At 41.5% G+C, this 26,582-nt stretch overlaps 1 protein-coding gene and 1 long non-coding RNA gene across 3 annotated transcripts in view; one reads left to right on the forward strand and one right to left on the reverse strand.

The window, feature by feature from the left end:
- LOC113839482 overlaps positions 1-4,843 on the reverse strand; it is a 35,441-nt gene extending 30,598 nt beyond the window's left edge. The window contains exons 1-3 of one of the 2 annotated variants that reach the window (XR_004769008.1): positions 4,711-4,843; positions 4,057-4,188; positions 1,036-1,155 (exon numbers count right to left, since the gene is read on the reverse strand). This is a non-coding gene — a long non-coding RNA (uncharacterized LOC113839482). The remainder of the gene's footprint in view (positions 1-1,035; positions 1,156-4,056; positions 4,189-4,710) is intronic. The other variant, XR_004769007.1, reaches the window with a different exon arrangement.
- Positions 4,844-5,089: 246 nt separating this feature from the next.
- Ermp1 (endoplasmic reticulum metallopeptidase 1) overlaps positions 5,090-26,582 on the forward strand; it is a 42,493-nt gene continuing 21,000 nt past the window's right edge. The window contains 9 exon segments of the mRNA XM_027406427.2: positions 5,090-5,162; positions 5,165-5,426; positions 6,638-6,939; positions 14,784-14,911; positions 15,725-15,830; positions 19,451-19,597; positions 20,134-20,226; positions 22,280-22,492; positions 24,555-24,775. Coding sequence (XP_027262228.1) covers positions 5,105-5,162; positions 5,165-5,426; positions 6,638-6,939; positions 14,784-14,911; positions 15,725-15,830; positions 19,451-19,597; positions 20,134-20,226; positions 22,280-22,492; positions 24,555-24,775 — 1,530 coding nt within the window. The 5' untranslated portion in view covers positions 5,090-5,104.

The raw sequence follows: 26,582 nt of genomic DNA on the forward strand, positions 1-26,582 counted from the left end.
AGGAGTGTATACCTTTCTTTTTCACACAGTGTCTCATAATGCATTAAGAGCTCACTGAAGGCTCAGCTAGTGCCAGCAAGCCCCACTGAGTTCGCTTTCTCTGTCTCCCCACCACAGGGGTCATAGGCCACTCTGTGCCTGCCTTTTGGTGGGTTCTGTAGGGTTAAATGCAGGTTTTCAGCCATCTCCCCAGACTCTCTTTTATTCTCTCTCTCTCTCTTTCTCTCTCTCTCTCTCTCTCTCTCTCTGTGTGTGTGTGTGTGTGTGTGTATGTGTGTGTGTATGTGTGCATTGTATGTATGCAAGTTTTTAATTTTGTGAAATCAATATGTTATGTAATGTTTCTGTTGTCTGACATTTCTGTTTTGATTGGAACCTCTGTCCATTTTAAGCTGTAATGATTGCATTGCACTTATATTCATTTATTTATCACTTGATCTGTCTCCTTTCTTATTTATCTAAAGTCATTTCCACATAACTCTGCCTCATTTATAAAGTTGCTGGGCTGGGGCTATGACTCAGTTGGTAGAATGCCTGCATATAAGGCATACAGCCTCAGGTTTGATCCCCAGTGTTACATAAACAGGCATGATGGCACATGCACAATCATTTTGGGATGTAGAGATAGGGGGATCGGAGCCAAGGTCATTGTTAGCTAGTTTGAGACCACCTGGGATACATGCAACAAAGCAGAGACTCAAATCCACTATACAGTGACAGTGAACACACCAGACAAACTTCAGCCACCCCTCAGCAGTGGACAGTCAGACTCTTGTTTGCATTTGGGATTCCTAGCTTGGCTTGTTGCTCAGCCTGTTCCCACTCACACAGTTTTCTTGCTTTGGCATCTGTTTTTGTCTTTTGCAACTGCTCATAAGGACACGGAAGAAAAGCTTAATTGTATGTCAAGTAAGATGAACTGACTCAGCCCTAGTGATCAACAGCCTATCAGATTGGGCCAGGAAATCTTTCAAGTCCATTTTATCCCCATCATCAATTTAGTATGTGGGAACTAGAGTATGCATTTTAACTCACCATAGTCTTCTTTCCACACAAATAAAGCTACAGGTCAAAGTAGCCTCTGGTACTCCAAAGGCCAGATTTTATGAAAGTCAAAGCTGTCGACTGCAGGCTCGCCCAATGTGTTCAGCAAAGCTGTATAAGGGTGTATAGTGTATACACTGCATAAGCTGTATAAGGGTATATAAAGTATATACTGTATAAGCTGAATAGGGTATATAAGGTATACATTGCATAAGCTGTATAAGGGTATATACTGTATAAGCTGTATAAGGGTATATAAGGTATATACTGTATAAGCTGTATAAGGGTATATAAGGTATATGTAATGATAAATCTTTCCGTCAAGCCACCCCAGCCCCACCACCACATGGGCGCCCGAAATAACACACACAATCATATATTAATTAAAATGCTGCTGGCCAATGACTAGGATTTTTACATGCTAACGCAGTCTTAATTATCAACCATAACTACTAATCTTTATATTTTATAAGAACTTATCTTATTGAGGATGCGGGCCATATGCACCCTCTCTTGCCAGCAATCACATGGCGGCTCTACAGAGAGGAGGAAGAAGAGGAAGAGAGTGATTTCCTGCTTGTCCCTGCTTATATTCTGAGTCTGCCTGCTATGTCACTTCCTGCCTGAATCACAAGACTTCTCTTTACTACATTTCCCAGAATCCTCCTCGTCTCCTAGTCCTGCCTGACTAGCTTCCCTATTGGCCAACAGTATTTTATTCATCAACCAATAAGACAAACATATACACAGAAGGTGTATACTTTATAAGCTGTATAAGGGTATACAGGGTGTATACTGTATAAGTTGTATAAGGGTGTATAAGCTGTATAAGGGTATATAAGGTATACACTGTATAAGCTATATAAGGGTGTATAAGGTACATGTTGTATAAGTTATATAAGGGTGTATAAGCATATACTGTATAAGATATATAAGGCTTTGTGTAAAGGACCAGGTATGGGGAGCCTAAATCTGGGTTCAGGGTTTATTTTTTGCTTAGTTATCTCAAGGTTGAGCCTGGGGCCTTGGCGTATGACTGGACAACTGTTCTAGAAGTGGTTTTTGTGCTGCTCTGTCTCAAACTTCTCCCGAGTTCTTGCTGAAGTGGGGGTGGGGTGGGGAGTGGGGTGGGATGGGATGGGGTGGTGAGGTGAGGTGGGGAGATGTGTCGCTCCATATGCTGGCCCCTGACTCCTGTTCTCATCTAACCTCTTCCAATGCCTTCCTAGTTCATTTTGTTTTAGCCATAGCCTTTCTCGGTGTTGCTCGTTTTCCTCTGCCTGGAACATTCTGATGGTGACATTTTCTCAATTGAGGCTTCCTCTTCTAAGTGGACTCCATCTTGTTTCAAGTTGACATAAAAGTAGCCAGCACACCAAGCTCTATGCCCCCCATCACAAGATAGCAGAACCACCCATATCTTGATATATTGAAATATATTGATATATCTTCATCTATTGTAGCAGGTATAGTTGTTGACTTTGGGAATTCTCCTTCCAAAGATGATAGAGGGTCTAGACTTTGGAAAAAGTACATAGGAAGAAAATCTGATTCTTACAGAAGGTAAAACATCTTTTCATTCTCCAATTCAATGAATACATAGTGGGTGATGACCAGAGACTAGGCAGAAGCTAAGCACTATGGGTAAGGTGATGAATGAATGGCACAGACATTGATTTTGGTTTCATAGAGCTTACGGACTAGAAAGAATCTTACAGAACTAAACTTCCGTGCTTCCAGAAACTGCTGTGTTTTCCACCCACTTAAGACATATTGACAGTATATGACATATTGACAGTATACACGTCACTCTGTGTCTTAGGAGAAGTGAGTAACATGCTGAGTAAAACTAGACAAGATTCTTGCCTTCATGGAGCTGGCAGTCTGGTGAGGGAAACATGAAATAATCCCAGCACTAATGGTGCTGTAAGAGTGGACTTAAGGAAAAGTGGGCGTAATTGGGTCTTGTTTGAGCAAGTACCACTTCAGTTGAGATTTGAAGGGTATTAGCTTGGTAATGAAGGGAAGGAACCAGCACTGTGGGGGATCCAAATAGTATATGTGGAGATAAAGTAGAGATGGTGACCTGGAAGTCTGAGAGAGGCCAGTGTGGCTGTGGGAGCACCCTGTGTCTGATTGATGGTTTGAGAGGAAGGCAGGGTGTTGTGTATGATATCTGACACAGAAGTTCAACCAAAATTCTGCATGGTGTTTTCTCAGTGGGTCTCTAGGCTAATGCCTTAGGGTGCTTAAGCCATTACATGCTTGGGCCACAGAATCTTGAATCAAAGAGGCTCACTGCACTGGCAAGCAGAAACAAGGCCAGTCAGTTGCTAGCATGGCCACTAAAAACAATGACCAGCCTCTTGCCACTTAGTGGTGATACTGAAGGAAGACAAACTTTTCATTTATTACTTATTCATTTTTAAGGTATTTCAACATTTTTATTTTATTATTGTGTGTCTTAGTTAGGGTTACGATTGCTATGATGAAACACCATAACCAAATTTGGGGAGGAAAAGGTTTATTTGGCTTATGCTTCAATATCACAGTTCTTCATCAAAGGAACTCAAACAGGGCAGGAACCTGGAGGCAAGAGCTGATGCTGAGGCCATGAAGGGGTGCTGCTTACTGGCTTGCTCCTCATGGCTCCCTCGGCCTGCTTTCTTATAGAACCCAGGACCACCAGCCCAGAGATGGCTCCTCCCATAAAGGGCTATGCCCTCCTCTATCAATCACTAATTAAGAAAATGCTAATTAAGACATTTTTCTCAATTGTGGGCCTCTCCTTTTAGATAACTCTAGTTTGTGTGTCAAATGGACATAAGACTAGACAACATAATAGTGTTTATATTGTGTGTGTGTGTGTGTGTGTGTGTGTGTGTGTGTGTGTGTGTGTGTGTTTAGGTCGGTAGATAGCTAGTGGAAGTTGGTTCTCTCCTTCTACCACAGCACCCAGTATGGAATTCTAGTTGTCAGTCTTTGGGAGAAGATGGGGACAAGCATACGTACCTTCTGGTCCATCTTGATGGCCCAAGAACATCTTTTTCAGGCCTTTGTTTCCCAGTGTCCTGTGTGGCAGTGGAAGAGAACGCTGTCTTGGGAACCCATTCATTTTTCATTTGCTACCTTTATGTTCTTCAGCTATTAAATAGGAAGAAAAATATTTTGTTTTCAAAGTCTGTACTTAGCACACTGCGTAACTCAGCAGCTATTCATTAAATCATAGCTATGATTTTTTTTTTAATCTGTTAAATGGAGACAACACTAGCTGTCTTCTGTGACTCCCTCCTCCCTCCTCTTCTTTCTCCTTCTCCCTCCCACCTTCTATAGCCTTGGCTGGCCTGGAACTCTTTATGTAGACCAGGAAGGGCTCTAATTTGTATAAAGTATAAATCCTCCGTAACTCTTCCTTCCTTCCTTCCTTCTTTTTTTCCTTCCTTCCTTTTTTCCTTCCTTTTTTCCTCCCTCCCTCCCTCCCTCCCTCTCTCCCTCCCTCCCTCCCTCCCTCCTCCCTCCCTCCCTCTCTCCCTCCCTCTCTCCCTCCCTCTTCGTTATGTATCCCTCTCTGGACTCGAAATAGGGATCTTCCAGTGGCCATCCTCCCTAGTTCCCTAGTGCCAGGATTACAGTTCTATTGGTCCATTGCTGGTTGTGAAGTCTTACTTCTTGTTTCTTTGTAGAAAGAATCCTACTTTTTCGGAGGCATCTGCCCAGGGCAGGATAAATGCCTGATGCATTCTGTTAAAAGTGGTCTTGAACTTTCCTCTTGCTTGGTGCTGCTCGTTTTTTAATTCATGGGTGTTTTTCCGTTTGGCAATCTGCTGGCACCAGGCTGGGGAGCAGAAGCAAGCACAACTACCATGCCCCGCCCAGGCCACCACCAAAGATCACTCAGACTCAAGCGCTCGGGCACAGCAGAGCGGATCGGCCAATCAGAAGAAGTTTGGCCCTCTGCAGTTTCCGTCCGCTCACTAGGAGGCGCTGCGGCGGCCGCGGCGGCCCGGGCTGTCGCGGGCCGGGGCGGTTGGGGCTGGTGGCTGCGGCTGCGGCTGCGGCCATGGAATGGAGTTCCGAGTCGGCGGCCGTGAGGCGGCACCGCGGCGCCGCGGAGCGTCGGGAGGACCGGCGGCCGCGCCGCACCGGGAGAGAGAGGCCTCAGCGCAGGAGGACGCGAGCGGCAGCGGGAGGACGCGGAGGGGGAGCTCGGAGAGCGGAGGCGCGAGCCGGGGCGCGGGGACCGCGCTGTCCGAGGCGCGCACGGTGCTGGCGCTCGCACTCTACCTGCTCGCACTGCGGGCGCTCGTGCAGCTCTCGCTGCAGCGGCTGGTGCTGAGCCGGACCTCCGGGCTCCAGGGCGAGTTCGACGCGCGCCAAGCCAGGTACGGTGGACCGGCCCGGCCGCACGTCCGCTGCTGCTCCGGGCGGGAGAGCCCGGGGGTGGGGGAGCTCCGTGTCGGTGAGCGCCGCGCGGGTGAGCCCCGGGGTCAGAGAAGCCTCGGGCGGGTGAGTCTGGCGCCGCGGTGCCGAGTTCCGGGGGGGGGGGGGGTCCTTGGGCGCACGTGGGTGGGAAGTGGGATGGTCCTGCGCGTCCGTCTGGGGTCGGAATTGCGGGTATCCGGGGCTTGCAGGCTCCCCTTTCGTTTTCTCGGGGTGGCCAGGTGGACCGAATCTGCTGTACCATCCACTCTGCCCCGCCTGCAGAAGGTTTGTTGTTAGCACGCCCCTGTGAGTGGGATGTCTGTGCCAAGATTGCATTCATTATAAAGCCCTTTGGGGATGGTGTAGGAACCACAGCCCCCCCAAATCCGAAAGCTGTGAACACTCCTCAGAGGGCACCCATTCAGAATTTTGCCTACAATTTCTCAGGTTCTCCATTGGCCTGTGGCTCTTCTGTGATACGAATTGTATAGGGCTCAACCTTTTTAAACGACCTCAGATGTACTTGGGAAGGTGAACTCTTTGATATTGTAACTTGCGTCTTAAATCAGATGAATCCTAAGCTAGCACAAAGTTTTTTTTTTTTTTTTTTTTTTTTTTTTTAACTGCGGTTGTTTTAAAAGCTGCTTCTTTGGATGTAGCGTGTGGAAAACCGATTTTCCTAAGGGTTTTCCTCATTACCGGTTTCAGCATTTAGACCAGTAAGGAACAGGAACAATCTATAATGAGCCTGTGAAGTTGGTTTTCCTGCTTAGTCTTCAGCAGTCATACATGCTGAATATAAGCCCTAGTCTTGGTACTGATTTGATGTGGAGTCAATGGAGGAAAATTTGAAAGCATTGGTTCCTCCGATGTAATATAAAGTGATAAAACTTCCAGGTCATTTTCTTGGGACGTCTGAATTTTTTGTTAGTTTATTTATTTATTTTTTTAAAGTGCCTTGAGAGGCAGAGGCAGGTGGATCTCTGTGGTATCGAGGCTAGCTTGGTCCTATATAAAAATGTGGGAGGAGGCAGTGTTTTTTTTTTTTTCCCTTTATGTGAGAAATCAAAAGAACTAAACTTTCTGAGGTTGAAGGGAAGCATAGTGGAAAGTTCCTCCAAGATGTATTCTTTCTAAGTTTATCATCATCATTCCTTTTGATTGCTTCCAGGGATTATCTGGAACACATAACAGCCATTGGCCCCAGGACTACAGGAAGTGCAGAAAATGAAATTCTGACAGTACAATACCTTTTGGAGCAGATCAAACTGATTGAAAGACAAAGCAGCAGCCTTCATAGAATTTCAGTGGACATACAAAGGCCTACAGGCTCCTTCAGCATTGACTTCTTGGGAGGTTTTACAAGCTACTATGACAACATTACTAATGTTGTGGTAAAGCTGGAACCCCGAAGTGGAGCCCAGCATGCTGTCCTGGCTAACTGTCATTTTGACTCCGTGGCAAATTCACCAGGTATGTACTTGTATAGTCATTTCTAGTCACTGCAGCCTAGAAAGTTTATTAGCTTAGCCCCAACCGTGTTTTTCCTAGACCACCATTTTCTCGTTGTGATGGAAGTCAAGCTAATTATCAGTTTAGAGTCTAACAACGAATATTCCCTTCCGTTCATTATTATTACTATTGTTATAATTATTAAACAGTGGCTCACAAGCCCCGTGACAATACATGAGACATTTTTGGTAGTCTGAAGTAGCCTTATTAGTTGACCATGTGTGTGTCCACTTGTAAGTGCTTATACAGCCAGGGGTTGCAGTAGGCTTTGGGTGTACTGGGTAAAGGATCCCTGCATTTCAGGGATACATGGTTTGGAGGACATTACTTCTAGAAGTTTCCGTTTACTTAAAAAGTTAGAATTACTGTCCACTGAGGGTACTGTGACATTCTGGTAGAATACTTAGCCTAGTGCTCTGAATAGATATTGGCAAGATAGAAAACTTGATGTTTAAGACAATGACTGACATAATACATATTTGTCAAATCAGTATAAATCCCCTAAATTGAACTTAAGATTTTCCAATCAAATGGCCCTAAGAAGCAATCAGGTGTAGTTATCCTAATATCTAACAAATTAGATTTCAAACTAAAATTAATCAAAAGAGATGAAGAACGTCATTTCATATTCATCACAAGAAAAATCCATCAAGATGAAGTCTCAATTCTGAACATCTATCCACCAAATACAAAGGCACCCACAGTTGTAAAGAAACACTACTAAAACTCATATCACACATTAAACCCCACATACTTATAGTGGGAGACTTCAACACCCCACTGTCATCACCACTGGACAGGACTATAGACAGAAACTTAACAAAGAAACAAAGGAACTAACAGAAGTTATGACCCATTTGTGTTTAATAGACATCTATAGAACATTCCATCCAAACACAAAAGAATATACCTTCTCAGTGCCACATGGAACCTTCTCTAAAATTGACCACAAACCTCAACAGATACAAAAAAAAAAAAAAAAAAAAAAAAAAAAATTGAATAACCGCCTGTATCTTACTGGACCACCATGGCTTAAAATTAGAATTCAACAACAACACAAATTGCAGAAACCCCACAAACTCATGGAAATTGAACAATGCTCAACTGCATCACTCCTGGGTAAAGGAAAAAATAAAGAAAGAAATCAAAGACTTCCTAGAATTCAATGAAAATGAAGACACAACATACCCAAACCTATAGAATACTCTGAAAGCAGTTCTAAGAGGAAAATTCACTAAGTGCCCACATGAAGAAACTGGAGAATAGCCACACTAGAGAATTAACAGAACACCTGAAAGTTCTAGAACAAAAAGAAGCAAACTCAACCAGGAGGAGTAGACACCAGGAAATAATCAAATTGAGAGCTGAAATCAAAGTAGAAACAAAGAAAACAATATAAAGAATCAATGAAACAAAGAGTTGGTTCTTTGAGAAAATCAACAAGATAGACAAACCTTTATCCAACCTAACCAAAAGTCAGAGAGAGAACATGCAAATTAACAAAATCAGAAATGAAAAGGGGATTTAACAACAGACATTGGGGGAAATCCAGAGAATCATCAAGTAATACTTTGAAAACCTGTACTCCACAAAATTGGAAAATTTAAAGGAAATGGACAATTTTCTGTATAGATATCACTTACCAAAATTAAATCAAGAATAGATAAGCAATTTAAATGGACCTATAACCCTTAATGAAATAGAAGTAGTCATCCAACCAAAAGAAGTCCAGGGCCAGATGGTTTCAGTGCAGAATTCTACCAGAAATTCAAAGAAGAGCTAGTACTAATACTCTTCAAATTGTTTCACACAATACAAGCAGAAAGGTCATTGCCAAACTCTTTTATGAGGCTACAATTACCTTGGTACCGAAACTACACAAAGATCCAACTAAGATAGAGAACTATAGACCAGTCTCCCTCATGAACATTGATGCAAAAATACTCAATAAAATACTGGCAAATTGAATCCAAAAACACATCAGAAAAAATCATCCACCATGATCAATTAGGCTTCATCCCAGGGATGGTTCAACTTATGAAAATCCATCATTATGATCCACCATATAAACAATCTGAAAAAGGAAAACCGCATGATCATCTCAATAGATGCTGAACTTTTTTTTTTTTTAATTTAACTTTTTATTGATTCTTTGTGGATTTCACATCATGCATTCTGATCCCATTTATCTCCCTGTCCTGTTACTTCCAACCTCTGCCCTTGCAGCTTCCCCCAAAACAAAATTTGAAAGTAAAACCAAAAATAAAAACTAAAAACAAACAAAACACAAAAACATAAAAAAAAAAAAAAATTCGCTTCATGGAAACTAGTGTGGCCCAGTGAGTCACACAGTTTACCCTTTAGTCCATACATCTTTACTTGTAAGTGTTCATTGCAGTGAGTCAGTGGGAACTTGTTTTTTTTTTTGTTTTTTTTTTTTAAATATAAGATTTCTCAGCCAGGTGGTGGTGGCGGCGGCGGCGGCACATGCCTTTAATCCCAGCATTAGAAAGGCAGAGGCATGTGGATCTCTGGGCGCTCTAGGCTAACCTGGTCTATCGAGTGAGTTCCAGGAAAGGCTCCAAAGCTACAGAGAAACCCTGTCTCAATAAATAAATAAATAAATAAATAAATAAATAAATAAATAAATAAAAGGTAATTCAGAAATATGTGTTCAACAGTTTGAATGGTTTTTTCATGTGTCCTGAGGCCAGACTCTGGATTGCTTTCTCCTTGCAGTAGCACCAAAGAGTGCATGATACATTGGCAAGAGCAATGGTAAGGAAACATTTAAAACTCTCTTCAGCTGTTTCATAGGGTGTTGGCTGAAGTGAATGCAGCCAAAACTTAAACCAGAAGAGGCATTATGCTTCCCCAGAAATTTCAAGGAAAAGCATTAAAATGAACGGTAGTAGCTTGGAAGTGGAGAGATGCAATTAGCTTGAAAGTTCTTCCAGGATGTAGATGTACTGATGTAGTTGTGGACCACAAGGATTCTTTCTTGCTTCTTTTTTTTTTTTTTAATGTATCTATGAAATGGGGTGTGTGTGTGTGTGTGTGTGTGTGTGTGTGTGTGTGTGTGTGTGGTGTGTGTGTGTGTGTGTGTGTGTATACGTGCACTTACTTGGAGGGCCAGGAGAGGGTGTCCGATTCCTTGGAGCTGGAGCTTAGATATCTGTGAGCAGTAGTGGCTGTTGTGGGTGCAGCCCTCTGAACTTGCCCTCATGATTAAGCGGCAAGTTTTCTTAACTGCTGAGTTTCGAGGATTTGCTGTTGGGTTATTTTTTTTTTTTTTTTTTTTTTTTTTTTGAGACCGGGTTTCTCTGTGTGGTCCTGGCTGTCCTGCAACTCAGAGCTTCTCTTGCCTCTGCCTCTTGAGTGCTGGAATTAAAGGTGTGCACCACTACCACTGCCCAGCTCCAAGGATTAATTTTTATTTATTTAGAGATAGTGATGTTTTTGGAAAGGATTGATAGAGGGAAACAAAACCACTATTGAAATGATATTATATGAAACCTCATTGTACTTAAGTCCTGAAATCTTTTATCATGTAAGTAAATTTCCATGACTCTCTCTTACAGTGACCTCATGTCTAAACCAATGACATGCATAATCTCTAAAATTTCTTCTGTATATACTCATGTAAACATTCACAAATAAGACATGCAAAAACAAAAACAAAAAACAAAACCACCACCAAAAAACCCAGGTAATATAGGCAGGTAAGAATAGAAAGTAGTATTTCATAATGGCATCCTGAGATCTTAGACTTAAGAAGACCCCTCTTCTGACCTCTGATCACACGGAGCTAGGGTAGGTTCTGGGCCTCCTGGCCAGGAGGAGGGTATCTGAGTATCATTAGACCTTCTCAGGCTTATTGCCTAACTTATTCTTTAACTTCCTAACTGTTAAATGGAAAAATAATAGTTAATTTCCTGATAGTATAGATCAAAGGATTAAGTGTAAATAAAACATTAGGAGAGATTCTTTCAAGGCAATCTTCCCTTTTTGTTGGTACTACTGATAACAATATTTCTGGATGTTTGAATGTACAGCAGGCCCAATATAACCATCAGAGTTACATGTGACATAAACTAGCCTCATTTTGATGAAATGATTTTGCGACTGGACATTTCTTTGCATTTAGAATATGCTTTGCTTGTTCAGAAATCAGTATCTACACAATTTTTTTAAAAGGCAGAAGTGCCTTATCTTATGCTAGGGACACTAGACAAGGCCATCCTGTGCTTAAATTGGAAAGGGACACATGATGCTCTGGTATTTTAAGAGCACTGTATTAGGAAGACTGGATATATAGGTATCAAACAAATGTAAAAACGCTGATTTTTTTCTTTACCTTTCATAATTCTTATGTAAATACAGAAAAGCAGACAAGGCTATTTCCACGTGCAGCTATATGTGGGCGATACCAAGGGAAAATGAACCATTTCAAAGTGGTGGTTCAGTTCTCTGGCTTAGATATTGTTGTCATCAAAGAACAAAACTTTTTGGAAAAGTGACAAGGCAAAGGGAAAGAACCAGGTGGGAGAGTGATTGTCCCCAGTCCATCCTCAGTGCTATGGGAAAACCAAAACCAAACCAGAGCAGAAAAGGAGAAAGCCCAGAGCCTGTGGGCAGCAAATGCTGGAAATGATGTCATGTATAGGAAGTAAAGTCTAGTTGGCTGAGTTGGCCGTCTGTAGGCTCTCAGGGCTAAGGTTGTCTTTGGAGGTTAACCTTTGTCCTTCCGGCCAGAGGCTAGGTGGAACACCTGTACAGATTTATGTTCTGCTTTTAGGCAAATGGGAGGAGGGTAGGGAGCTTTTTCCCATTTCCTTCTGGATTTCTGTCACTACCAAATAACCTTGTGTTTGTGTTTTCTGCTGCTCTTCACACAGTCCCAGGTGTGTGGCTTTCATGTGGAGTCCACTAATGAAAATATTCTTTGGACAGCCATTAGAATGCTCCCCCTTCTTTTATACAGGGTCTTATGTAGCCCAGGCTAGCCTTGAACTGGTTTCATATTTGCTATGTAGCTGAGGACGACCTTGCTGAGTTTGCCACTATGCTTGGTTTAAATGACTAAAGAGATTTTTTTTTTTTCCCAGATTGAATCTATGGCTTTCTGTATGCTAAGCAAAGCTTATTTCTATCTTAGAAATCATTTTTACCTAAAATTTTATAATACCCATACTAATAGTGTGAAGGAAATTTCAACCAATAATAATCTAGGAGTAGTTTTTCACCCACTCAGCAAATAGTTGTCGCCTGAATCCTTTCAGTGGATGAAGTCACTGAAGCAAGAGTGAGTATTTGTGTGTGCACACATGCTGGGGATGGAACCCAACACCCATACTGGCCAGGCAGATGCTCTACCACTGAGCTGTACTCCAGCTATAGGAATATTATTGAGACACCCTCAGCAGTGTACTCTAGGCTGGCCTGAGCCTTACTAGCAATTCTGCTTTAGCCACCAAAGGACTGAGGTCTCAGGCCTGGCAGTCCTGCTCAGCTGTGTTTTTTTTCCTGTGAGCATTATTTTTAAGTTCTCAGCAGCGTATCTGTACCCAGGAATTGATACCAATTAGAAGTAATGTCACCCACAGAAGGGCCTCTTTTATCGTCTCAGCTCTGCTATGTGCTGCCAGGTCATCGGTGAAAGAGACATTTGAGTTATTTTGGGGTGGCTTCAATTTCAGGGTTGATTCTAAAGGGGAAGGGATGTCAGTTAATCACTCAGCATTTTTACTGTTCGCTTTCTTAAAGGTATTTTGACCCCTTTTTGGGTCTCTTCTAAGACACTAGAACAGTTAAAGTAGGGGAATATGAATGGGAAGTTAATTTGTCAGTCAGCCATATAAAGGTAAATTTTTTAAATTTCACTTTTAATTAGAATAAAGAAAAGTGTTACTATTTGCTTTTTATTTTAAAAGAATAGTTTCAAATTAAAGTGAAAATGTTTTGTGTTTTCTGAAAAGTGGCACACATTAGCTCTATAAGCTTATACTCCCTGCTCTAATTAATAGTAACCAGGTAGCCATTATTTTGCTTCACTCTGATTAATTACTAAAATACAGTCTAATATTCACCAAGAGAGGTGTCATTAATTATGTTTCTTTTAGAGCAGAAGTGGGTTTTAGAATTTAACAGAGCACCAAAGCAAGCATTTTATTTTCCCTGGTTATGGAGGCTTCGCTAAGTTTTCAGAGAAGAAAACTAAGGTGGGATGTTTCCCAGGAGCCAGGCAATGGGTGTTGTCTTGTTTAATCTGTGCATAACCTGTGAGGTGGAGCCATCACTCCGCTTTCTAGACCAGGAAATGGTAAATGACATCCTGCTCTCCAGTCCCCACCGAATGCTGTAGCCCTCGGCCGCACTGCGTGCACACCCGGAAGTGCTACTGCCTGAATTAGGGTAGTGTTTACTTACTCCAAATGCCCTTCAAACTCCTTATCATGAGAAAAATCAGATGTACAAAACAAGAATTGCTTATTGAACTCTGGTGTGCCTCCCACTTTCATTCAGCCCAGTCTCTCTCTCTCTCTCTCTCTCTCTCTCTCTCTCTCTCTCTCTCTGTGTGTGTGTGTGGTGTGTGTGTGTGTGTCTGTGTCTGTGTGTCTGTGTGTCTGTGTGTCTCTCTGTGTGTGCTCTCTCTCTCTCTCTCTCTCTCTCTCTCTCTCTCTCTCCCTCTCTCTCTCTCTGTGTGTGTGTCTGTGTGTGTGTGTCTGTGTGTCTCTCTGTGCGTGTGTCCCCGCCCCAGCCCTCGTACGTTTATTTTGAGGTGGCTCTTTGCTGCATTGGTTCCTCTCTATTTCAGTCTCTACTGGTGAAGGATGGGGACCCCTTTGAGCATGTCAACAATATTATGAGCTTCCTCACTTAGAAAATCTAGCAATAACTTTTTAGTGTCATCACATAGCCAGTCATTTCCTTTAACTATCTCTCACAGAGCTTTGAAAGTCAGCACATGGAGCCCAGCAAAGATGGCTCAGTGCTTCAAGATGCCTGCCACCAAACCCAGCTGCCTAAGTTTGGACCCACATAATGGAAGGAAAGAGTGACCTCTAAAGATTGTCCTCCACTTGCTTATGTGCTCTGTGGCAAGTGTGCCAACCCCTTTCCCGCCTGCACACAAAGTCAGTACAGATGTTAAAATAATGCATTTCATTTTTTTTTTTTTAAATCAGAGCACTGGAGTTCTTTTTATCATCTTTAGTTTAATATGATTCTCTGATGTAGAGGCTGCAGTATTGGAGATTTTCAGTGCTGGGGCAGACCCAGCCCTTAGTTTGTTCGGCTGTGTGGTACCATTCATGTGCCTTTGTGCTCTTCCATTACTCCATCCCTTCAGAAAAACTTTAAAAAGTGTTACTCCGTCCAATGTAAACATCCATGCAGAGTGTTCCTCCCTCTGTAAATGGGAAGTGCTACAGCTTTTATGATTTTGAAGGCCAAGGAAATGATAGAGTGGAGGAAGCTGCCAAGTACCAGAAGTAAAGAATATTCCAGAGCATGGTGGGAGAGGATGAATTCCAGTTGGCCTTAGGTCCTGTCTGGTTAATTCATTAACACAGCTATTGAGTGTGTAGTGTACATGGTTCCAGGTACCAATTATGTCATTGAGCAGACCAGACAAGGATCTTAATGGGGCTTGTCTTTGTTGGGCATACTTATCACCCTACGATGACAGTTATGCTTCTGGTCACGCACCTGCCGTGGCACTTCTCTGAGGGGAAAACTGCATTCCACACCAGCAATGGGAAGTGCTGAGACTCTGAGAAGTGACTCTGTTTTCTCACTCCAAGGTGCCAGTGATGACGCGGTTAGCTGTGCAGTGATGCTCGAAGTTCTCCGTGGCATGTCAGTGTCATCAGAACCCTTGCAGCATGCTGTGGTGTTTCTCTTCAACGGTGCGGAGGAAAATGTCTTGCAAGTAAGGTTATTGTTTTAAACATTTGAGTTGAATAATAAGGAGAGCAATAATGATTGGTAACATTTAATGTGTTTTATTAGCAATATGAATAATATAAAATAATGTGTAAAACAAATACTGTACTTAGAAGTACTTTTAAAATACCCATGAATGCAGACATGCTCATTATGTTAAAAACACAACTGAGAACAGCTCATCTTGCTAGTATGTAATTCTTTTATTTTCACTTTTTAAAACATTTTTTTCAAGGACAGTGTTTCTTTGGTAGCATTGGCTGTCCTAGAACTAGCTCTGTAGATCAGGCTGACCTCAGATGCACAAAGGTCCACCTTTTTCGGCCTCCTGAGTGCTGGGATTAAAGGTGGGTACCACCACTGCCTGGCTGTTTTCATTTTTAGTTTTTGAAACAGGGACTTGCTGTGTCTCCCATGATGGCCTGGCACTTGTGATCCTCTTGCCTCAGCTTTCTGAGTGCTGGGATTACAGGCATGTGCCACCATGCCCAGAAAAGTGTTTGATTCAAGGGCTTTTTTATGTTATAATTACTCTCTTCTGAGTTTCAGAGAGATGCTCGAGGAAGGTACACAGCATGAATGCCATGTGGGTTATCTCTCCTGTATTTTCTTAACTTTTGCCTATCCTCACAGTGACTTTCCACTTGGCTAATGGGACACCATTATATACAGGAAGATGCCTTTAAAATTTTTTTATTCTGTTCTCATAGTCCCCACCTTTTTATGATAGCCATTCTGTCATGCAAATAAGCAGTTTAAAAACATATTTTAACCTACTTTTGTTTCTCCTCTCATTAAGGCCAGTCATGGTTTTATTACTCAACATCCCTGGGCCAGTTTGATTCGTGCATTTATTAACCTGGAGGCAGCAGGTGTAGGAGGGAAAGAACTTGTGTTCCAAACAGGTATGTGAGGCTGTACACTGAGCATTTCAGTGCAGTTCTAATCTTATGACAGTGAAAAGTTTTTCAGTGTCACTAATCTCTTAATGAGCAATCTATTGAATGAGATTTATTTTTAAGATATGAGGTGATTTTAACTTGTCTTTGTGAAAATTTTTTGGTGTGTTCATGTGTGGTATATGCATGTATGTATGGGTGTGTGTGTGTGTGTGTGTGTGTGTGTTTGGGGTCCGCCCACACGCATGCACGAGCTCATGTTTGTGGTAGCCCAGAGGTGTTAATATCCTGTGTTTTCCTCAGTTGCATTCTACTTTATAGATGAAGAATAGAGGTGGGTGAGTTTAATTTTGCAAGATTTTATAGTTGGTATGGCATGATTTGAACCTGAATGATTCAGGCTCAGAGTTGGTTCCTAGCTAGTAGCTGGATTGTAGTATGTATTGTTTTTTTTGTTTTTGTTTTGCAACATGACACAGAGTTAACTGGAATGACAGATGCTCAATTGAGGAACTGCCTCCATCAGACTGGCCTGTGGGCATGTCTGGGGGCATGTCTATGGACATTTTCTTGATTAATGATTGATATGGAAGGGCCCAGCTCACTATAGGTGGTACCACTCCTATACAGGTAATCCTGAGTTTATACGAAGCAGGCTGAGCAAACCATGAAAAGTAAGCGAATAAGCAACCATTCTTCCATGGCCTCTGCTTTAGATTTGCCTCCAGGTTCCTGACTTGAGTTTCTACCTTGGCTTCTGTTGGGATGGACTCTATAATCTGTAGGCTAAATGAATCCATTTCTCCCTGCAAATTCCTTTTGGTCAGTGTTTTATCATAGCAGCTGAGAAGCAAATGAGGACATCATATAAAATGTAATAAAAATATGTAATGCTTTATGTTATTGCAAAAAATATTTTAAAAAAATCATATATTTTGGGGTGGTGGCCATTCCTTTAATTCCAGCATTTGGGAGGCAGAGGCAGGAGGAAGATCTCTGAGTTTGAGGCTAGCCTGGTTTACAGAGTGAGTTTCAGGACTGCCAGGTCTACACAGAGAAACTCTGTCTTGAAAAACCATTAAAAAAAATCACTATCATATAATGGTGAATATTATTTTTATTAATTATGGATGATTATAAGGGATTTAAAATGATAATTTATGAGTTAAAATGAGCAAATTTACACACAATTTAAGGGATTTAATTCCATCACTGAGTTTATTTGAAAAAAATCAGAAATGGATAGCAACCATTTTATTTAGTAGTTCTCTGGCTATTATACTTAATATATTTATATAATATATAACAATATATATTATACTTAATAGCCAGAGAGTTTACATTTTAGGCTGAAGCTTTCCTGAAGATAACAGTCCATTTCTTGTCCTGCCTCTGCTAGAAATTTGGGCAAAGTAACAATGCATTTCAGCCACACACACAGCTTTTGCCAAAGTTGCTTTTGCTGCTGTTGTTTGAGTCAAGACTATCTTCCTTCGTATCCCTGGCTGCTCTTGAACTCCTGATCCTTCTGCCTCTTCCTTCAGAGTGCTGGGATTGTAGGCATGTCCTACCGTGCCTGATATGCCAGGAGTCTTAACGGCGAGTAATGTTTAGGTAAGAAGGGGTAGAGGAAAAGACTAAGGTGGTAGAAACTTACTTTGTAGCATCTTTAAAAGACATGGTATTGTTTAAGTTTTGAAATTACAGTAAGTACTAAGTGTTTTTTTTGTAACCTAAACTGTATCATATTTCAATACTCTCTCAAACTTACCTGTATTTAGTTATACCTTTAAGAAACTCAGGGTTGCCAGGTTGGTGGTGTAGGCCTTTAAATCCAGCATGTGGTGGGCAGACCTGAGTTCCAGGTCTAAATAGGGAATTCCAGGTCAGCCAATGATACATAGCCTTGACTCAAAACAGACAGACAGACAGACAGACAGACAGACAGACAGACAGACACACACACACACACACACACACACACACACACACACACACATGAAATTCAAAGTCACAAGGTGAGATACAGCTTCTATATGCATAGGTAGCTGCTCTCCACCTCCTCCACCTCCAGTTTCTCAGATACCATTCAGGATAGGAGGAACACATCCAACAGCTACCAAATCAAAAAGCAGCAGCAGAGAACTATAAGCAAAAAGAAAATCCCAGGCTCTGCCAGAGCAACAGCATGTCTTACCTATTTCCCAGCCAGAAGTGTACTGTAAACTAAGTGCCTTCATCATATGCCTTTAACTTATGATCTCAGCAGCACCACTCACTGCCTTTAGACACCAGCTTTCCTGTGGTGCTGTCCTCTAGAAAGCCCATTAGCATTTACGAGTTTGACTATGAGAACAGGCACCCCTGGGCCAGCAGATGTGGGTTGTGTTTGAGAACATGTGTCAGATTGCCGTTCTCAGCATTATTCTGAGTGGTGAAACTTGTCCTGTCCTGGCTTTTCATATCAAACAGTTTGTTACTCCAGAGCGCCATTGCCATTTCAGAGGGAAATGCTCATTTGGGGAGCTTTTGGTGGCTGGAATAATCACTCTTGCTTAATGTCAGAAACAGTGGCCCACCAGACCAGCACCATAGTGAGTCAAGATGCTTGCTGGCATCATGTTTGAAGGTGTTAATAAAATACACTTTGTAGGACTGGAGAGATGGCTCAGAGGTTAAGAGCACCAGCTGCTATTCCAGAGGTCCTGAGTTCAATTCCCAGCAACCACATGGTGGTTCACAACCATCCGTTATGAGATCTGGTGCCCTCTTCTGGTGTGCAGATATACATGGAAGCAGAATGTTGTATACATAATAAATAACAAATAAATAAAATCTTTAAAAAATACACCTTGTAAAATTTAAACAGATTAAACTATTAATATATGTTCCATTTTGAAAAATCCAGGCTCTACCAGCTGAGTAGAAGAAATCCTGTAAGCCAGACACTCATGGCATTTGCAGCGCCCTGAGCAAACCAGTACTACAATTTGTTCGACATCCTTCTGGGATTTTTAAATAATGTCTGTTTATGCACATGAACACATACACATATTATTTCCTTACCATGTAGTATTTTGCAACTGTAGTCTTCTTTAGAATGTATATGTTAAGTATTTATAAAAATAAATCATGGCTTATTATATCAAGATAAATTTAAATGTCCTGTAAGTTCACCAACTTAAATGGAAAAAGTCAGTGTTTTTTTTTTTTTTTGAAGTATTTCCATAGTTGTGTACCACTATCATAATTCTCGAGCATTTTAAAAAAGGTTTATGAGTGTGTGCTCATGTTTGTGAATGTGTATACATGTCTGTGCAGGCACCCCAAAAGGTCTAAAGAGGTCATAGGATCCCTTGGAGCTGGAGTTATATGTGTTTGTGAGCCCCTTTACATGGGTGTTGGGAACCGAACTCGTGTCCTCATGACTGAGCAGTAAAAACTCTAACCACTGAGTAATCTCTTCAGCTCCTAGAACATTTTCACCACTCCTAAAAGAATCCTGTTAACTAAAAGAATCATCAGTTAGCTGTTGCTCAGATTTCCTCAGTGCAGCCAACCACATGTGGTATGTTGAACATTGCTATCTGGTTAACCTTGTATTGCATTGTCTCGTTTCATTTCAGGCCCTGAAAATCCTTGGCTGGTCCAAGCTTATGTCTCAGCAGCTAAGCACCCATTTGCTTCCGTGGTGGCTCAGGAGGTTTTTCAGAGTGGAATCATTCCTTCTGACACTGACTTCCGGATCTACAGGGACTTTGGAAACATTCCAGGTACTCTGTCAGTGGCACAGACTATTAGGTAAAAAACTTAACTTCTTGAGGATGCTGTATATGAGAGCTTTATCTTCTGACTCACCAAAGCAGAGTTCTTGATGATATGCTTTAAAACCCCATAGTAACTGAAATGCTGCCTGCTGTAGGGTGGTGTTGTGGACCACAGAGTGGGAGATGGAGACAACTGTTGAGTTCTTCACCCCCAAAGATGCCAAGGGTCCTCAGGGTCTTTGTCTTGCATTTCCAACTCCTTTGGTGACTTGTATAGACCAAATTCTATTCCCCAAGCTTTGTTCTCTAATGTGCGACTTAAAATGCTTTAATTATTATGTTTTAAATTATGGACCAAAGCTATAGATTTACAAAATCTATACAAAGAACAGAAAAAAGGGTTTATAACATTCATGAATATGACAGACATCAGTCAACCTCATGCTTTGCCATTTTGTCTTTTAGAATTTAATGTTAAACAAACAGGTCTAACACAAGTCTGGTCTTTAAAGTAAGATGACTTTTTCCATTGTCTGTCTTAGGAATAGATTTAGCTTTTATTGAAAATGGATACATATATCACACCAAGTATGACACAGCGGACAGAATTCTCATAGATTCCATTCAGAGAGCAGGTTGGTATTTAACAGGTTTGGCTTTTGACATACAATGATGAAATATCTAGAAAGTGTGTTCTTTACCCTGTGTGGTTGAGAGACCGTATGTGGTTAAATGAGTTAGATTTGGAGTTGGAAAGATAAGGGCTTGAATTTTAGTCTTTACTGCCTGACATAGCAATTAAAAACTTAGAAATTGTCACTGTGGTTACTTAGAAAAGAGTGGCTCAGGGCTGTGGTGGGAGATGCAGATTCACTGTGAGGATTTGGAAGGGGCAGCCCCAGGCTTGTAGGATTGTTGAATGGTAATGAACTCCAGGTAGCATCAGGAATGGGTTTGTGGCATAGCTGAGAGTAGAGGGCGATAACATGGGTCCGTGATAGGGTGGGGAGGACAGATGAGGCCCTGACCTAGCATAGAGCATTGCAATGCTTCCCAGAGAGCCAGAGACATTAGGGAGGCAAACCTGAGCCCTGAAGAGTTGATAGGGATTGGGGTTATGGAGAGAAGATGACTTTTTAGGTCAGAGCACAGTATGGGAAGGAGGAAACGGGGTAGGGCATGGGAGTGGAAGGCTTCAGACTAGAATGACGTATTTCAGAAGTAGAAGACAAGGTTGAAGCATATGGGGGAAGGAAATTGTAGATGACTTAAAAACCATCAAGACTTAGTGGTAGGGTACTGCTTAACATATGCAAGGCCCTGGATTCCAACCCTAGCATTAAAAAACAAGTGGTTGGTAAGATAGTTCAGCAGATAAAGGTACTTGTTGCCATACCTGACAGCCTCAATGTGATCCCTGGAACTCACACATTAGAAGGAGAGAACTGACTCCAGAAAGTTGTCCTGACCACATGCAGTGGCGTGCAGCACCCCCAATAAATAAAAATGTGATTTAAAATATTTTTAAATTCAGAAATAAGCTAAAGGAATAAGGGATTAATGCAGGTCTGAGTCTATAAATGAACTCATTAAGGTGATTTTAAGTGTTCCCTGTCTGGCAATGCAGTATGGGGTAGAGGGTGAGTAGTTAGCCTTCTGACAGTCATTTATATGCAATAAGCAGAGCCTTGACTAGGGCTGGCAAAAGATAGGAGCAAAAGAAGGAGCGCTGGGAAAGTAGGTACGTGCATTTTATTTGGAATCTCTCTGTCTCTCATCTAGACATATTCTGTTAATCTGGACGGTTTTAGCTATGTTCTACCATTGTTACTTACTGTGCAGGCCCAGCTGCTAAGTACTTATCAGTCTCTGGGCCCCTTCGTCAAGATGATAGGATTGCTGGCATACATTACCACATTTTTTTTGTTTTGTTGAGATAGGATTTCTCATGTAGCCCATTTTTTTGTTTTGTTGAGATAGGATTTCTCATGTAGCCCAGGATGACCTTGAAGTTGTCACCCTTCTGCCCTCTGACTAAATGTGCTTTTTATTTTTATTGGCTCTTGTTTGTCACCCTAAGTACAGGGGACCAAACCCAGACCTTGTGCATGCATTCCAGTCAAGCACTGTATCACTGGTCCCAGAGCCACCTCTCCAGCCCCTTTTAGAAAACATTGGTTTTACTTTTGTTTAAGAGAAGGTCTTGCTGTAAGCTCAGGCTAGCTTTGAACTTGCTGTGTAACCTAGGCTGGCCTCGAATTCATAATCCTCCTGCCTTTTCTTCCCCTTCCCAATAATTCTTAACATTCTGTAGAAGCTTTTTCTGTGCTGATTAACATCATGAGAAGCTTTGTCTGTTTCACCACTCAGTTTCTGGTCTTTAGAACAGGGTCTCACATAGTTATGTGTTCCACAAGGAAGGCCTGAAGTAGAGATTTAGGGTTATAAAGTTGATCTTAGGGTCAAGGTTGAGCTTCTAAGTGTAGAGGAAGAAAAGCAAGAGCAGGGGCCTTCCTTACCTAGGAAATTTGGTAAGAAAGGGGGGAGCAGTGGATGGTAGAAAGGGTGCCTGCTCACACTGCTCCCAGGTACTTCTGTTTCAAATAGTGCCTGATCTGTTTCTACTTTGCATGGTATGCGTAAGTCACCCTCCAATAGTTTACTAGATCTTATCTTTCTTACTAAAAGGTGACAACATTTTAGCAGTTCTTAAATATCTAGCTACATCTGACATGCTGGCCTCTTCGTCTGAGTATCGACATGGGAACGTGGTCTTCTTTGATGTGTTCGGCCTGCTTGTCATCGCATATCCTTCTCGTGTTGGCACAATAATAAACTACATGGCTGTTACGGCTGCTGTTTTGTACCTGGGGAAAAAACTGCTGCAGCCCAAACACAGGAGTAAGTATTTCCCTCTAAGGTGTGGATTCTGAATGCGGGTGTCATTTCTGGAGAGATTTTAGCTATTGTTTTTATTTCTTCCCAGGAAGTACAGTACAGGAGAATATTACTTAATTTATATTTTTAGAAATTCCTAGAAAAGTACTGAATTGGTATGCTCATTATACTTTCAGGTTGGTGAAGTCAACAGTTTTTGCACTCAAACTGAAACTGGTAAAGTTCGCCGATTTGTCTGCCTTAGCCAAACTAATGGAAAGCAGAGCCAAATAGCTAAATAATGCTGAAGACCTGTTGTGCAGTGCAATACTCTGTGCCCTGCAGGGATCTGTGGAAGCTGTCTGTTGTCCATTTGACTCTCACAGTTGCTTGTTTTGTTACGATGTAAAATTACTAGTAATACTGAAACAGAGCTTTAATATTATAAATGATATGAGAGGTGCTTTCATATGTGCTTCTTGAAATTCAGTAATATTCAGCTCTATAACTTGTCTTAAAAGTTAAATTTACATACAACCAAAAAGAAAAAAACAGGTTTGTAGAAGCTGACTTTTTAGTTTTTAAAACTATTTAGGTATTGTGTGTGTGTGTGTGCGCGTGTGCGTGTGCGTGTTTGTGTGTGTGTGTGTGTGTGTGTGTGTGTGTGTGTGTGTGTGTGTGTGTGTGTGTACATATACAAGTGTGGAAGACAGTTTGTGGGACTTGGCTGTCTCCTTCCACCATATGGGTCCTGGGGTCATCAGCTTGTCCTGCTCAGCCGTCCTGCGGGTGCTGTAGATTGATTGTTAGTGAAAAGCCCCGTTAAGTCTTCTCCACTACAGGCCATTTGCACAGTCCAGAAGATGGATGCAGCACTTCTGGTTAAACTGTTCTCTTCTACCCAAATCATTTCTGCTTGAAATGTTTCAGAGGCTAAATTGTTGTGTGTCATTCAAGATAAGTATTTAGCAGCAATTTAAATAACTCTTTACTACCAGTTATTTTCCCTGTCATTGTTTTCCAATGTTAACATCTTTTAAAACATTTTTACATATGTGTGTGTGTGTGCATGTGTGGGGGTGGTAGTATGTGACAGTGTGTATGTGTGAAGTCATTAGACAACTTGTGGGCTTCAGTTCTGTGTGGCCTGGGGATTGAACTCAGGCTGTTAAGCTTGTGTAACATGAGTTCTGATAGGTTGTAATAATAAAAACCCAGAGTCAGGTATATACTGAAAGATCAGAGAAGTAAAGGAGCCAGACACATGAGAGACCTCTTATCTCTACTGAATCTTCAAACCAAATGGGTGATCCTGTATCTAGGAATCTCAGACTGAATGCCATGAGCTCCTATCTCTTCCTACTTTATATTCCTCTCTCCGCATAGCCATATCACTCTTGTCTCCACCTCCCTAGTGCTGGGATTAAAAGCACAAGATTCCCAAGTACTGAGATTAACGGTATGAGCCACTACTGTTGGCTATTTCTCTTTTAGACTGGATCAATCCTGTGTAGCTCAGGGTGGTCTTGAACTCACATAGATCCGCCTGCCTTTGCTTCTCCAGTGCTGAGATTAAAGGTGTGCACCACACTGCCTAGGATCTATGGTTAACTAGTGTGGCTAGCTCCACACTTAGATCTTTGGGTAAGCTTTATTTGTTAGGTCATAAACAATTTATCACTACAGGCTTGTATGGCAAGTATACTTGCCTGCTGAACCATCTTGCCAGCCATATTCTCTTGTCTTTTAGCAAGAGTTTATATGGAACTTTGCTTTTTAAAGATCTTTGCTAATACTTAGATAAACAAAGCATCCCCAAAATGGTGAAGATTTCCACCTCTTTGCCTAGTAAGAATATCTGAATTGTTCTTATGAGACATCTCTTAAGCATTTTTATTATCATGGGACTTTTCACTGTGCTCTTGAATATCATCCTTTATTCTTATCCCATTCAGTTTTCTACACTCTACTACAATTACAGTAGTGAATTATTTGTTGTAATATTTGTCTCTTTAGCACTACTAACTGGTTTTGTAATTGATGTGATGAAGATGATGACGTTAACTTTTTGTTTTCTCTTTATTAGATGCTGACTACACGAGAGACTTCTTGTGTGGACTTGCCATCACTTTCATTAGCTGGTTCACTAGCCTTGTTACAGTTCTTATTATAGCAGTGTTCGTCTCTCTCATTGGACAGTCTCTCTCATGGTACAACCACTTTTATGTTGCTGTTTGCCTGTATGGAACTGCAACAGTGGCTAAAATAATACTCATACATACCCTTGCAAAAAGATTTTATTATGTGGTAAGTGGCTGATGTGTTTGTTGTTTTCTTTTTGCTGCTTTCAAGAATTGAAGACAAATAAGTGAAATTTATTGTGTATGGTCTTTCAGAGCTATTAGAAATTGTTCAGCATGGCTATAGAAAATGCTGCCATAGTGTTAATTTCCTGGATTTTTCTGATTCTGAGAATTGGGATGCAGAATTTAAGTGAAGTCACAAAGCTGTGTTTTCCGCAGCATTTGGAATGGTGGTGGTAGTGAGGCTTGTTTGCATGGCTTTCTGCCTCCACTGTTGTTTCTATAACTTATTTATGTGTCAATAGTACTGTGCTCTTCTGGACTTTAAGGCTGATGATGGTGGCATTACTGAACTCTCTGCTGCATCACTTGTACTTAAGCAATGTCTGACACAACTTGACACAGTGAGCACTTCTTTCCTAACAGAATAGTGCATTTAAAATGTTCTCATTGGTTTTCCCTTCACTCTTTCTTTTATTTTTAAGATTATATCATTTCTCCCTTCTCTTTCCACCTTCTAATCCCTCCCATATACCCCTTCCTGCTCTCTTTCAAATTCATGACCTCTATTTTCATTAGTTGTTACTTGCATGTATGTATATGTGTATATGTGTATGTTCATATACCTTTTTTAGTCTATACACCGTTACTCATGCATGTTTTTAGACAAGGCCTTTTGGTATTGGATAACCAATTTCTAAAAGACTATTTTTCTCCTACTCTCAGCATTCCTTAGTTGCCTGTTTTTCTTTGTGTAGGGTTGAGGCCTTGTGCAGCTCATTTAGACAGTCATGTTGGTGAGACTTTATGGATGTAGCTTTTGATATTACTAGGAGACAGTCTCATAGCAAACTCCCTGATCCTCTGGCTCTTAGAATCTTTGTACCCCCACCTCTGCGATGTTCCCTGAGCCTTAGGTTCTAGAGCTGTTTATAGATGTAGCCATTGGGACTGGGCTCCACAATTTTACATTTTGATTGGTTGTGGTTTTCTGTAATGGTCTCCATCTGTTGCAAAGTTTCCTTGATTCAGGGTGAGGACTACACTTATATGTGGGTCTAAGGACATTTAGAATGTAGTTAGGGATTAAGAAGCCCTGGGTAGCTGGCTGGGTTTCTAGTACCAGGCATGATTTCCCTCTGAATGTGTCTTCAGTCCCATTAGAGAGCTTGATTACTACCAATATATGTGTGCCACTACTGCACCCTTAGGGTTTTCTTGCCATGCTGGTCATTATAGTTCACAGGCTTCATAGCTGGGTAGGTAGGACTATTGGTTGCTTCCCTCCTTTGGAAGCTTGCATGCTGCCTTCTGGTACCCCAGGGAGGATGCATTCTGGTCCGTTCCACCTTACAGGCCTGTGGGTCCTGTGTCTGTACATAGTGTCTTGAGCAGTAGGGACTTACCTTCCACCTGTGAGGGGCAACCAAGGGCAATAACAATAGCCTATAATGTTTTGGGACTCTCTTGGGCAACTCTGACCAAAATCTTTTAAAAGAGAGCTTCTTAAGCCTGGTGTTAAGGTTTTTGTTAGATGGCCTTTAGCTCTTGGAGGGAGCATTCTCAGCCCATATGAGAAAATTTCACTTAAACTATATATGTGTATTTATGCACATCATAGTATGATTCTGTAAGACTTTTTCAGACATCCTTAGTTGTTTTACCTCCTCCTACCACCTTCTATATTTATCTCCTTCCCCATCTCTAACTAGAGTACCCCCCTTTCCCATTTCTCTGATTAGATTATTTTTACCCTGATATACCCTCTATTGTTTCCTCCATCCTCACCCCACACATCCCAGCAATGGTAC

Source organism: Cricetulus griseus, chromosome 3, assembly GCF_003668045.3.
Source record: "Cricetulus griseus strain 17A/GY chromosome 3, alternate assembly CriGri-PICRH-1.0, whole genome shotgun sequence".
NCBI classification, from domain to species: Eukaryota; Metazoa; Chordata; class Mammalia; order Rodentia; family Cricetidae; genus Cricetulus; species Cricetulus griseus.